This window comes from Atractosteus spatula, chromosome 8 (assembly GCF_055471065.1).
Source record: "Atractosteus spatula isolate fAtrSpa1 chromosome 8, fAtrSpa1.hap1, whole genome shotgun sequence".
NCBI classification, from domain to species: Eukaryota; Metazoa; Chordata; class Actinopteri; order Semionotiformes; family Lepisosteidae; genus Atractosteus; species Atractosteus spatula.
Genome location: NC_142713.1, coordinates 47,743,855 through 47,758,303, shown reverse-complemented (window position 1 = coordinate 47,758,303; position 14,449 = coordinate 47,743,855). Strand labels below are relative to the sequence as shown.

The 14,449-nt window shown below is 34.2% G+C and overlaps 1 protein-coding gene across 11 annotated transcripts in view; it reads left to right on the top strand.

Annotated features, from left to right (window-relative positions):
* celf2 (cugbp, Elav-like family member 2) overlaps nucleotides 1-14,449 on the top strand; it is a 188,003-nt gene that overhangs the window by 28,928 nt on the left and 144,626 nt on the right. For all 11 annotated transcript variants that reach the window (XM_088923913.1, XM_088923909.1, XM_088923906.1 and 8 more), the window contains exon 2: nucleotides 4,092-4,127. In XM_088923913.1, the coding sequence (XP_088780039.1) occupies nucleotides 4,092-4,127 (36 nt within the window). The remainder of the gene's footprint in view (nucleotides 1-4,091; nucleotides 4,128-14,449) is intronic.

Here is a 14,449-nt window from a genome sequence, read left to right as displayed (position 1 = left end):
GCATATACTGGAGTTATAAATGTCTGAAAATAGCCTTGTCTGGGGAATTCTCTTATCTCCTGAACCGATGCACTGCTTCTAATGAAAACGCAGATTTGAGGCATTTGATGTGCACCTGCTCTTATCATGTATATCTTGATACCCGTTTTCTCCCACTGGACTCGTCCTGAAGAACTCTTTGCCTGTGGCTACACAGTCTGTATGTTTTCTATTTAGCAGGAAGAATAAAAGGTTTTCTGAATGACCAACTGGAGAACTGGTGTAGCTGAATTTTAAGTGTCAGGATTATTATTTTTTTCTTTACGATACAATCATACAATCATTGTCATCACCACTGAATGCATTAATTTCTTCATTTATACTGTCAATAGGATTTAGATTTATAAGTTTCTCTTCCTGGCCTAATTTAAGCAAATAAAGTTCAAAGCAGTTCTAAAGTCAACTAATCATTAAATGGATAAAGGTTAAATATATAGGTCTTGGAAATCATGTATTATTGATGCCTCTTTCCAGTGGTATATAGGGGAGGTCATCATGTTTATTGGTATGTCTTAAAGTCTTTTAACCCTTACAAATTGAGAAGATGTTTGTCAAAGTAATTGCTGTACATGTAATAGATGCTTCACACAATATCTTGCAGCCTAATTTAGAGATGCAGAGCCCCATCAGATAGAAATATATCTCAATATAACACTGGCAGTGCTCAAAGAATTTGTTTTTTCAAAGTACATTAATATCCAGTGTAATATCATTGACTTTAACCTGTATCTTATTATTTCTTTACCATTGCAGCTAATGTTCCACATCAGTAATATTTTTAGGATGTGGAGTTCCTTTCGTCAGCTGTGATGAATAGCTGTGTCTTTTTTGTGTTACTTAAGGATGCTTTATAGCTTCAGCTTTAAAATGTGTCACTTTGCTAATGCATCTTTGCAAAGGCTTAGTGGCTTCATAGTACAGCCTCAATGATTTTTCTTACTCTTTGAATATATCTGGGTAAATGAAGCCTAATGTGCCATTTCCAAGCACTACACTATTCCTCTAGGGCTAGTTTCATTTTCTTCCTCTGAAGACTAGATAAATGAGTTTTAATGAGTGAATATGCAGTACTGGCTATATCCAGGTACTTAGGAAACCCTCCTCTTCAACTCTGGAAATATTTGACATAACCGATAAGTCAGCAAAGTAAAATAATTTTGAAGTTGAATGGTTTGAGACTAACCTTGCGTTAAGGTGATTTATAATATGTAGTACCTAGTAAAACTGATATATCAATTTCAGCAGAATTGAAAATTATAGCATTTTTTTTTTACTTTTCTTTTTGACAGTATATTTGGAATTTATCGGCAGTTACAGTACAAATTATCTAAATGTACTGGAGGCTGTGCTGGTAATGAATTAAAAGCACACATAATATACATTTAGAGGAGTACAGCTTTATTCACAGCCAATTAAAGTATGCTAAATACTGTATACTCCATAAGGGATCGCACCAGAAAAAAGAGAACACAAAAATTCCAGCCTCTTCAAATATATTGCTTACACAAATGATATTGACACTATGCTGATTAAGCACCTTCTATTAACAATTTTATAATATCTAGGTGACTGTGATGCTGTGACACAGGAGGCTGCATTTCACAAGTCTATATCCTATTTCTGGACAATAATGAAATCTGGGAGCCCCAGTTCATTAGGAGTCACAATGCATCTCTCCACATCTGAGCACACTTTTAATTCAGGATCAAGCAAAATTATACCAACAATGCAATTGTAGTTATTTAAGGTTTCATAAAACCCCTTAAAACAGGGTCATAGAGTATAATTCAGTGCAATGAACCTACTATAATGCTGCCTGTTTTCATGTTCTGTGTTGTATGGCTGCATTGATTCTATTAAAATTCTCTCCGCCTCTGACTGCACACAGTAAAATTCTAATAGGACATCTGCCTTGGGGCACAATTTTGTTTCAGGACAGAGAGGAGAGAGAAACTTTTTTTCCTCCTAAATTCCATCTTGAGGCTGAAAACAAAGCACATATCGAGAAGCGGAAGCAGGCATAACAGGTTTACAAAATATTTAAATATCTAGTTCTGATCTAACTAAACAAGGTAACAAACCTAATAGTTACTTGTTTAGATTTTAGTTTCGTCATGTCATGTACTACAAAAATATGACATATTATGTGCATTTTAATAAATTGTCTTTATTGCTAAATTATAGTTATTGGAAATCAAAATGTTCTGTCATATAATGTAATAAACACTTGAATGAGGTCATTTAATCTATTTCATAATGCAATCCCTGCATTCAGCACATAGGATGGTGCTGGGTTCATTTATATTCAGTAAGTAGTCCAAAAGCACTCATTTATACATATATACACATGTATAGTGAATATGTTCACTTGATATCCTTTATCACACTGCCAGACAATTTCCACATCAGTAGAGGACTTGCTTGACAGGATTGATTTTATTCATTATGCCACCGCTTTTGAAGCAGAATTCCTGTTGTAACACAGAACTGATGCCACTGCAGCCTTTTAAACTGATGCTTCTGATGAAAGTGTTCTAATAGAGGAGAGCTCTACCTTGGGAGTATTGTTCTTAATTGATGTAAGAAAATAGGCTGACTACAAAAATAATATCTTTGCTAATAAAAATAACAAACGACACATACAGTACATTGCAGGCTTGCTCATTCCGCTGGACTTTTTGACTATTGTTTTTCAAAAGCAATCAAAATCGTCTTGCACAGTGGCACATATGGAAAAACATCATGTTTACTAAGGCCTTCACTCTGTTTTTCATTAACCGCATGTTAAGGTTTTCAAGATGTGGAATGATGTATAGACATAATACTGAAAAGCCTTGAAGAGTGATTAGCTGATGGCCACACGGAGTGAAAGTGGCCTTTCAAATTATTAATAACCTTTACTACAGCTGCACAGCAAGGATGAAGAATTTCCACTGAATTCTCACATACAGTACACATTGAGACAAAAGTCAAATAAGTGAATAGATGCTAATCAGCAATTTCAAAATAGTTTGCTTTCATTTCATATTGTACACAGAACACAAGCCGTTGTTCCTGGTACCTACTGTATGAATTTTACAGATATTCCTGACAAATGTCTTGAATTCTGTCATGAGTCCTCTTTGGTAATGTTTAGGAGCAGTAGACTTTTAGTTTTTAAAAAAATGTTTGCATTTCAAACAAAGGAAATAGTGGAGCCAGTTTAATTTTGATTCATGGTCACCAATGACACATTGAATCAAAATAAAAATTACCCTGCATTTGCTTCATTAGCTTTGTGAATGCATATTTTCCTGAAAGGCTTTTACCCAGTTAAAGGATAATTAAACTGGGCCCTTTGAGTTTTCGTGCTTTCAAGCTCATTTCTGATGGTGAGGCTACAAATGCTTTCAGTTCAGAAGGTACTAAAAACAAACCATAATGTGTGCCCCAAAGCTATTTTTGTTCTGTATAGCTTTTATTTATGCTTTTTATGGTCTTAATTTTTTTTATTCTAATGGGAAACCCTTTTCAATCTTTAAATGAAAGAAATTCTCTTACCCTGGTAATGAAATAGTACTGTACATCATGGCATTAGTTTAGCAGAGATTCCGGCCACAAAGGACATATCAATGCTGTACATTTTGCTTATGGATCCTTAGAATGACCATCACTTGGTGTCTTCTAAAATCACTTTTTTTAATGGCTCTCAAAAAATGAAGGGTTTTAAGCAAGGTTTCAACAATTTTGGTGAATTTCAAGGAATAATATTATCCTAGATACAGTAATTACAGACTTATATCAAATGTTTGTTAGCAATGTGGAGGTTGGTCTCAATCAATTGAGAATTTTCAAGAGGCATCATTTTCAAGAAATATGATAATTTCCTCTGTCTGCCTATGAATGCACCTGGTTGTAAGATATGCATGAGTAGTTGCTAGAAATAGTCTCACATATACAGTCTGCTCTATATAATTCATAGGATTTATTGCTTTAATCTCACAATGCACATAGTTTTTCATTGTCGATTTAAGCCTCTTTTGAACTAATAGTTTTATTTTTTCCTCTTGTAGGCAGGACGCCTCTGAGCTGTCTGGGGCTATACAAAGGTAAGAATAGGCCTTTGTTTCTAATTCTTCTGTCTAAGGATGAAATATTAATTTGCGCTTTCTGTGGATACTGATATTTGGAATTCATTTAGTTGTATTGCTGTATTGAGTGCCATTGGTACACAACATCTAAAGATTTAAAAAGAAAGTTTTGTGTCACAGGAACCTGAATCCCTAGCATAAAGTCACTGGCTCTGATCTGACCTACTGTAGCAGTGAATACAGATAATAACAAAGTGAAAAGGTTTTGTGCTGCAACCATTTCTTGAGTGTAATATTCAGCTGCCATTTCAGAATTTCAGGTTACATCTAGGCCACACAACGTAAGTCTCATAATTCTGGTGTAAGCATTTTATGTGAGTGAATGAAAAAAAAACATTCATGTGAATAAACAAAAAATAAAATACTTTAAAAAGAGACTACCAGTGGAATAGATTTGAGTGGAAGTGAATGTGTGGGATCTTTCTAATTAGCCATGCACGTAGATACTGCAAGACCAAAACTGAACATTGAGTCCACTAGTTTTCTGTTCAAATTAGGGTTTAATTATCCCTCTATTAAACTTTGTAATGCTGTGGAAAGACTTCCTACCAGGTTTAAGATATGACACTGACAGCATTTTGATTTGCTGCCAATTAGGTCCAAATCGAAACAGCTCTCCTACTGTGAGATTTTAGTTAGTAAAGGCAAATTTTAAATAAAATATATTTTAAAAGAAGTGCTCCCTCCATTACCTTTGTTATTTATGATGAATTTGCAATGTTTTCTACTGAAGATCCTCTCTGTGATTTAAAATGGGAGAAATAGTTTACAAATGTGTTACTTTTTTACCTAAAAAGCTTGGGAAGAACATTAAATGCTCTTATCTCAGAAGTCTTGACTGGATCCCAGTTCAAGGCAGGTCTTTATTTGTTTGCCAAGATATTACCTCCTAAACATTTATTTTAAAACCCCTAGGGAGCAATTGGGTATAATAAAACTGTTAAACTTAACAGTTACTGCTGTAGAGTTTCCAGTGGAAACAAACAGGATTTTGAAAGCATGTACATTATTGCAGTGCACAGCCTAATCAGCACTGCACAACTATCAAGAGGAATATTTCATGTCTTCATATTATAGAGGTAATACACAGAATATGCATTTGCAGCAAGAATAGTACAGAGTAGAACATCAGTCTTTTGAATGACAGGAGCAAACTAGGATCTACAGTTGTGATTTGAACAGGCAAGTTTAGTGCAGGCGCTAGAGGGGCATTCAGACCTTGCTGTTTACATTTGTAATTTAATACTTTTTGTCTAAAATCATTAAATCATACATTAATATTTCAGTAATATATTAGTTTTTTTCTAATTGTTGTGAGGAAATAGCAAATGAGCATCTAAGACAGAGTTGAAGTCGTAGTGATATCTAGTACTTTTGTAATTATCATTTGCAGCTGTTGCAGTTTTATAGTGTGTGATGATGTATGATTACTTGTTGGCTTGGGATTTCCTTTGTTTTCATGTTTGTTTGCTTATTACAGTACACATGTATTTTTCAGTTTGCACCCTTTTAATCCACTAGATTGGATTTTTAAGGACAAAATGGATTCACATGTGAAAACAACAGAAGTAAGAAAGAAGAGAAAAAAGAATGAGAATGATTTATTTCCATTTTGACATAAATCATTTTTCTCAACTTGGACTTAATGTATAGTAGGTTGACTAAGGTGGTCAAGATAAGTTAAAAAATATTTGCCAAGTTTAATAGATGAATTAGTTTGTTGGTTATGGGACCTGGTCCAAGCTACCCAGATATGTTGGCATCTTTCAAAAATGACTTAATTAGACTGGATTTTCGTTCAAAAACTTGAAAGGCTTCAAACTTAAAAATGTGACAAATGTTATGGGTTCCAATACATATTTATTACGCTATTATACCTCTCAGTATATATTAATTTAGTGACATTTGGGAATATTTGCAACTTAAACTAAAACAAGAAATAGGAACATAATCAATGTAGAAAATATATGAAACAGCATGATAAGCGTTACTTTGGTAGCTTTCAAATAAAAAGCTGACATGCTACAGTAAGTTCTTATTTATCCCACTCTCACAGCCAAACATTGTTCATACATTTTTAATTCCTGGATTCATAAAGTGCATGTCAGCAGAGCATCTTCTCTTTATAGCCCTGTTATATGCAGAAAAGGAACATATCTCGTCAAAGATTAAATATAACCAGGAAGAAAGCACACATTTATCATCCGTTTATAAACTTCTGCGAGAAATATTAAAACAACAACCTTACCTTACATTATTATATCTTGATATGTTGCATTAAATATTAATTTGCTTCTGACACAGCTCTATAATATACTCTAAACAATAAACATGTTATGGACCATATATAAAGCTATCAATAGAATTTGCTTTCTTTTACTTAACCTATAAGTGCAATAAGTATATAGTTATCATTTAAATGAAACATGACGAAGGACTTATCAGTTCCCGTGTTTGCCTTTTTTTGCTTCTTTTATCATAGAATTCATATGAAATATTTTTAAAGCCCTGACCTTATTCCTAAATATTGTTTTTCCATTTTTTAATCAAAACAGTCGTAGATAAAAATATAACAGAAACAACATGGCATTACTTTTTATTTTCAATTGATTTTTATTTTCAAAATTTCACTTTCGTTGTATTTTTGGTACAGATACATAATAACTTGCAGATGTATATAAATAAGAACAGGTATATATCCATATTGTGCTTTGCATATGTGTACTTTTATTAAATATTGTTCACTTTTTGCATTTTAAGTTATAAAAAAGTAGTCTAGCTAGAAATGTACTGAGTGCTTTCAAAGAGGTTATTTGTGAATGTAGGTACAACATGCAGTACCTCCACTATTTACTGTACATATGGCTCAGCATCTCTGCAAATAAAACAATATCACATGAAACATTGATTTAAATTTAAAAATGGAAACAAAATATAATACATTAAAGCAAATCAACTAAAAAAAGATTACATACAACCACAGACCTTCCTCATGCTGAGAATTTTATACAAGATAATTGTAAAACTTTACTGCTTTTTTTCCAATTTGTATTCTCCAGATGTTAATCAGTTGGGATTATCATTGCATGAATAAGGGCCTGTCCTCTTACTCTTCTGGCATGCTTGTCAGAGTCATTTGTCAGGACAGTTAGCACTGATGGAAGAAGTGACATTACAATTCTTTAATCTCATGGGTATCAAGCAAAGCCCCATGGGTAACTGTTGCCTGAGAAGCTGTGGGTGCCCTTGCCAACTAAACTCTGCCTAGCCATTAGGCACTAAACCAGTTGTGCATCACTGAGGAATCCCAGTTACAGTTATTTAATGACACAGCCCAGGTTCGAACTGGTGACATCTGAACTCTCTAGCTCAACAGTGTTCCGAGCAAACTCCTTTACTGATTGAGCAATTTGGCTGCCTCGCATTGTTTAGTGTGTTGTTTGTGTTGTTTAGACAATTTAAATCCCAAAAACTCTTTGACAAACAAAGAGCTCAAATTAAAACCTAATTTATCCTTAGGCCTAAATTTCAAATTTGATATTGTCTCTCTGTGCTCCACCTGCATCTAATTCCGTCATACTAATTAAGTTCTTTGAGATTCCTAAATCTAAGGGTATGCAAATATATACCTAAAAATCCCGACTGAACTGTATCTTATTATTGTTATATTTTGTTGTAAATATATTATGGAATAATATTATTCATGTGAAAGTAAGCAGTTGTGAAGCCACAGGAGCTAATTGAGCTATTGTTAGCACAATCACTAATGGTAATTTGTTTTGCAGCTGCAACAAAACCACAAAACTTAGAGAATATTAATTTTGTTATCTATTTCCTTTTAATGAATTTCAACCTTGCGATTGATGCAAAACATTTTTTTTCTTGTTTCTTGAAAAACAAGAGGTACTACTCTGAATTGGCAATGGGGGGAAATGTAAGCTAATTACAACTATTTATGGTTATTATGTTCTCACTGTGAAAACAACTTATAATTACTGACCTGGCATCATTGAACCAGTGAATAGTATTCATTATCACTCAAGACTCACAATTGTCCCAGACACTCTATTCAAAATGATCGACAACGGTAATTATACTCTGACCTGAAGATGTTCAAGGGGGTGCTGTTGAATCTATTTTTAATCTCCATACATAACATTCACCTCCTTTTAAAGCATTCCAGATTATATTCACTGACTGTGCAATACTAAATACATAAAGAAACAGGTATATTACTACAAAATCCAACATAAAGTAACTGAAAAGCATTGAAAAAAATTTTTTTTTCCTTACACATGATATATACTGTAACTAGTAAGTGCAAGTTCTAAAAAGATATGAACATTCAGCTATGATCCTTTAATGATCTAATGACGATATCTTTAATTAAAAATCCAAAAAATAATTTAATCCTTGGTATTTCCATTTGGTAGCAGCATTAATACAAAATGAAGATCCTTCTGCAGCATCTTATCATTGAATATCTTGTGGCTATACCATTTTAACTGCAAAAAAAATGCAGTTAAAATGGTATAACATATTCTCCCACCTTATATGTAATGCATTGCTTAGACGTGTGAGAACATTTTCCCTGTAGAATACCATGTCTGTATTTAGAGTTGAAAACAGTTCCCACCAGCTGCCCAGAATGATGTTACCATTGATATGCATTGGCATCTTCATTAAGGCGATAGTCAAACAATGTTAGAAAGCAGATCCTACTCAGACACCCGTTGAGATTTTTAATTGGTTCAGGAAGTTTAAAATAGCTTTTTTTAAGAGACATTGTGGTCTATTCAGACCTAAGCAGTTAAGTTCACTGAAAGAGGGTCTTTGAATACTGACATCTAAAAAATGGTGTGTTCTGTTTCTCTTGTGAATTTTTAAATTTTAAAAGACAAAACAAGGAATAACCATTTTTGATTCAACCAGATCTTCTATTAAACATCCCACCTTTGCATTGTATTATTAAAAGGGGTCTTTTTGATCCAGATACACCTCATGTAACCTTTAAGAAATTAAAGAATAAAGAAGAACATCTGCCTGAAACTGATCTAGAGGATAGCTTTAAAGGTAGCTTTGCCTACCCTTTTAGATTAAAACTGAGCCTTTTTATTTTCATCAATATCCAGTTTCATTCTCATCTAACATTTTGCTTTTCCTTACTAGTTATTGTTCATTTCCATTTGCAGTAGAGACTCACTTCATAAAAAATTCAACGGCACTATTAATAAAGCAGGTAATTGGATTGAAACCCCATATGTTCCCAGCTTCTATCAACAATTTCAGACACTAAGACTGGAGATGAGCTCTGGTAGTCTGAATTGATTTTTGTACCTGGTCGTTGGATCTGTTGTTGATTTGCAGGAGATTGACATCACACTCTGTACCACTGCTGAAGTGCTTCATTCCAGCGGTCACAATGAATGTATAAGAATGCAAAACTGACATTACTGCAATTTTTTCCATTTTAACTCAATTGGATTAACTGTGAAGCAGCTGATTAGTCTGATACTTTGTGAAGTAGATTTCTCCCATTATTGTGATCCAGTCAGTGAGCTAACGTGGGAAAATAGGAACACCTGGTTCAATGAGTTAGGTCACTGAGATTAATTTAAAAATTTGCTGCTTAGATGAAAGGGTGAGTCACTACCTCTTGGTAGTAGAGGTTCATGTCCCTTGTCCATGCTGCTGACATTCTTGCTTAGGAATTTACTACGGTACAGATGCAGTAATAGTCAAGTAAATGAGAAGCGTGTTGAGTAAGTGACCTTACTGAGCAGGCTCCTGATGGTGCCAGCTTCAGAGCAATGGAGTTCAGCCCCATCCTCCGGGATTCACCTGCACATCATTGAGGTGAAGGAAAAGAAGAACAGAGCAGACAGGGAAGTCAGAGGACATTATTTTTTTGTAACTCCTATTCACTCAGAATTGGGTCATACAGCTCTGAGGTGAGTTATGACTTTGGCATCCCCAAAAGAAATAAAAAAATACTTTAGGCATGCCAAATTTATGTGGAAAAAGAACAGCAATGTTTAGCTCTCATTTTCTGGAAATGTAGTTGGTTTATACATTTGGCACCGGCTCTTGGCATGAATTGTTATTAATAGAATTGGCTGCAAGCAGGATGAACTCTTGCAGTTTATTGCAACAGGCCAGGTTGGGGATGCCCTGACTTTAATTTCAAGCATATTTATCTCAGTTCAACCTTTATTCTCTGAGCATTGAATATTAATTGTAAACAGATGTTTGAAGATGTAAGAAGGGGACATCTGGCACCGATTAAATCCACTATGAAGCATAAAAGCAATAAAATGACTTCTGCATTGTTTCACATTCTACAGGGCTAAGGATATAAAATCTTCATTATCTCAGGATTTTAGATGTTCTAATTACAATCAGGAGCCCATCAATCATTTGGCAGATCATCTTTATTGTTAAACCTGCTCACATTTTTGTTGCTGTATTTCCACAAACTGGTTTTGTCTACAGTAGCTTAAGGCATGCCCTTTATATACTGTACACAAGATATCACCATAGCTTAGTAAGCAGATAAACTGTTTAAAAACAGTAATGGCTTCATAGCTCTAGTCTCCAAGTTCCTATCAGATAAAAAATTGTTGCTAGATGCTAAATTAGTTCCATGCCTGACATAAGTTCATTAATGGACAATTGGCCCTCATGATCTTTTGTATATTTATGCATATTTTCAGGGATTTTGTTTTCATAACAGGTTTAGAAAGGCATAATTAGGCTTTCATCGCTTCTGAATCATAGTAATTCTTTGTATCTGAGCACATATTGTAAATACTTTCTTTTCTTAATATTTAATAGAGTCTTTATTACTGAATTTCATGTCAATTATTTAAGGTGCTTGACTGTTATACCGGTATTTTTTTCTGTTTGTATAGTGAGGGTAAAAGATACCTCTTTTACTGCTTTTGTATTACAACTGAAATGTGTTAACTGTAAAAATAATTTTAATTCATGGATTTTAACTGTGGAACAATTGTCTTTAAAAATCAGCTAAACCTTTTCAATTTGCAAGTTGAACAATGAAAACTGCATACAAATGAGCACAGCAATTTTTATAAATGAAATAAAACAGTACACTGTTGGAAACACCTGATTGTGCACAATAATAACAATTGTATTCATGTTAATGAGGATTAGACGACTCTCAAAATGTTACATTCTCTGCTTTTAGGCTGAAACAGGAGACATGGTCTGCTTTACAAGACTAATTGTTACACAGAAATACACGGAAATTAAAATCTATTCATTGCATTATTCACATTTTCTGTTGTAATTGAAATCCATTGACATCTTAAATCAGCATTAACTGGTTTCTAAGAGGAGAGTGGAAGCACTGGGGAAAACATCACAAATGTGTATAACATAGTCAAAGAAAGAACATAATCTTCAAAAAGTATTACAAATTCAAATATTTAGTAAGCCCTACCTCTAGAGATTTAAAATATTTTAAAACGCAAGGCTGTAAAAGTCAGTGTCTTAGGGAAATATAAATGTGAACCATTTGTACATACTCTTTCGATTCAAGCAACAGCTGAACTCAGATAATAAAACAATTACCATATTAGTTAATTGAGTCATGATAAGATCATTAAGTCTGATGCACCATAGGTGTAAATTTCCCGTGGATACAATACCAGCCTTAGAGCAATTAGTATTGTGAACCCCTCAATTAAAATATACTGACTCATGATAATTAAATAAATAAAACAAACAACAAACATTACACTAGGTGGCAGTGTGGTTAGGAGCACATTGCAAAAACAAATTAAAACAGATTATTAAGAGTCTAGTCATATGTAAAAACACAACTGCAGTCTGAGTATGTTCACAACAGAGATACTGTATGACTCCACCACAACATGTCAAGTTTTAATAATTCTGTGACTGCAGTGGTCATTTGATTTCTTTATATATTATTGTGTTATATGAGAAATATGACTATTTGTGGGTGACGTGGTTCTGTAAATTTATCCTGTATGCTGTAAAAAGGCACTGTCCTTCAGATGAGACATAAAGCCGAGGTCCTGACTCTCTATGATCATTAAAAATCCCAGGGCGTATCTTCAACAGAGTAGGGGTGTTCCAGCTAAATTTCCCATTGACCTTTACCAATCATATCCTCCTAATAATCCCCATCTATGAACTGTCTTCATCACTCTGTTCTCCTCCCCACTGATAGCTGGTGTGTGGCAAGTGTACTGGTGCACTATGGCTGGTATCGCATCATCCAAGTGGGGTGCGACAATTATATATTTATATCTTAAACCATTAAAATCTGTCGAAATCAATATTAAGTTAATCAATAGTATTTTTTATAATTTCCATTCAACCTGTTATTAAAAAAGAAATATCGTCATAAACTATCTAAATCATTACTGTAATTTACTAAAAAAATCTTTGATTGCATTTGGTTTTGGTTATTCTTTCTGCTTTTTGCTTCCTCTTGCTTTTGCTAACTGCAAAAGCATTCTGATTTTTTTAATGAAGCATGTTACTGTCCATAACGTGTGTGCATTGTAGTTTATACAGCACAAATCCTTGATGCTTGAACTGTTTTATTAATTGACAGATTAAAGAATGCATCTTACTTAAATATTCTAGTAATGTTATGCTGTAATCATAATAGCATTGCACAGTGCAAAGTCATATTTGTCATAAATAATTGAATTCCAGGAAACAAGAGGGTCATCTTTTGTCACATCCCTGTTCTTAGATTTTGTAAATCCTCCTCTGGCAGGGATTACACTGACTAGACGTCTCCCATAGTCTGCCTGGAGGTTCTGGCACTTCAGAGAGGAAATTTATGAACATTTCTCCATGTAGAATTGCTACATTGTTTTAATTTGTCTAAAAAATCCAATCTGGACCTCATATACTCCTAGGGTCGGCACTGCTTGATTTTGACAAGACATTGATTCCGGTGAGGGCTGAACCTCTCATCTAATCACTGCACAGTCACTGGCAAAAAGTAGATGGCTCAATGGCCAGTCAGGTGTGCCAGCATGTAGGAGGAGCTGGTCTACTCCTCTTCATTTTTACCATGTGGATAAAGGGATCACTGCTGCAAGTCAAGATGTAAACACATAATTGGTGATTCTGGATTGTGTGGGTAAAAAAGAAAAAAATCTTTTGTATCATTTTTTGTATCAATATTTAGCCATCATTAGTGACTATGTAAAATTTCAAACTGGGAGGTGCATGTATTTAGGTCCTTGTGCGGTCTCTAGGTAATGAAAGACAAACAAATGTTTGCAAAAGGATTGTGAAGGACTGCAAACATTTCTGTTTTTGTAACATGCCTGTTACAAAAAAGATATTGGTCCTTCTGAAGTGCTGTTTGTGTGCAAGGGGACAAGAGGATGGATATGATGTGTGACCGAGACACAACTCAGCTCAGCAGGTGCATCCAGCAGTTCAGTGCCTTTGGCCTTTAAAGCTGGCTCTTTGAACACCATCATTTAAAAAACATCCACTGCTGATTTACTGTAGCACATCCGTTCACTGCTGTGGTACTTTCTTCAAGACAGGTAGCAGAAACATTTCTCCTTATTAGGTTCTCAAATTAACATGTGAAACATTGTGTTAACCTCTGCAAAAAGGTGCTGTATGATTACGTGAACAGAATACTGTTTTGTAAAATTAGGGAAATAAAAAGCAGGGACTTGCTCAGGTGTCTGACCAATCATATATTATTAAAAAACTAATGCAACAACAAGATAGATTTTTTTAGTTATAAATATAATATATAACAATAATAGTTGTCAGGATCATTTATTCATTAGGCCAGAGCTCAAACTGCTTTTCTATAAGATTAAGACTCAAATGAGAAAATGGAGCGGGATTCAACAATTGTGCCCTATTCACCTATTTATTGGTGTTTCCAGTGACATATAGTATATTTACCTTCTGCTATAAAAGGCATTGTCTCATTCTGCAATGACACATGCATTCTGTGGTGTTTTTCAAATGAAAGTGCTATCTGCTATAGTGAGGCAGGGATGTTTGTCATTTACAGAGTACTCAGAGTAGGTATTGTGAACACCGAACTCGAGGTCAGAAAAGGGGAAAGGTTCTATCTTCCCATCACAGTAATTTACTGTTAAGAGAAAAATAGAAACATATTTCTTTGGTTATAGTGTTTACACATAATAATACCTATTATTTTTAAGTACTTTTCAAAAGGCTCAGAGTGCTATACATGCATAAAAAAACCACACGGTATATTGGTAAAATAAAGTCAAGAG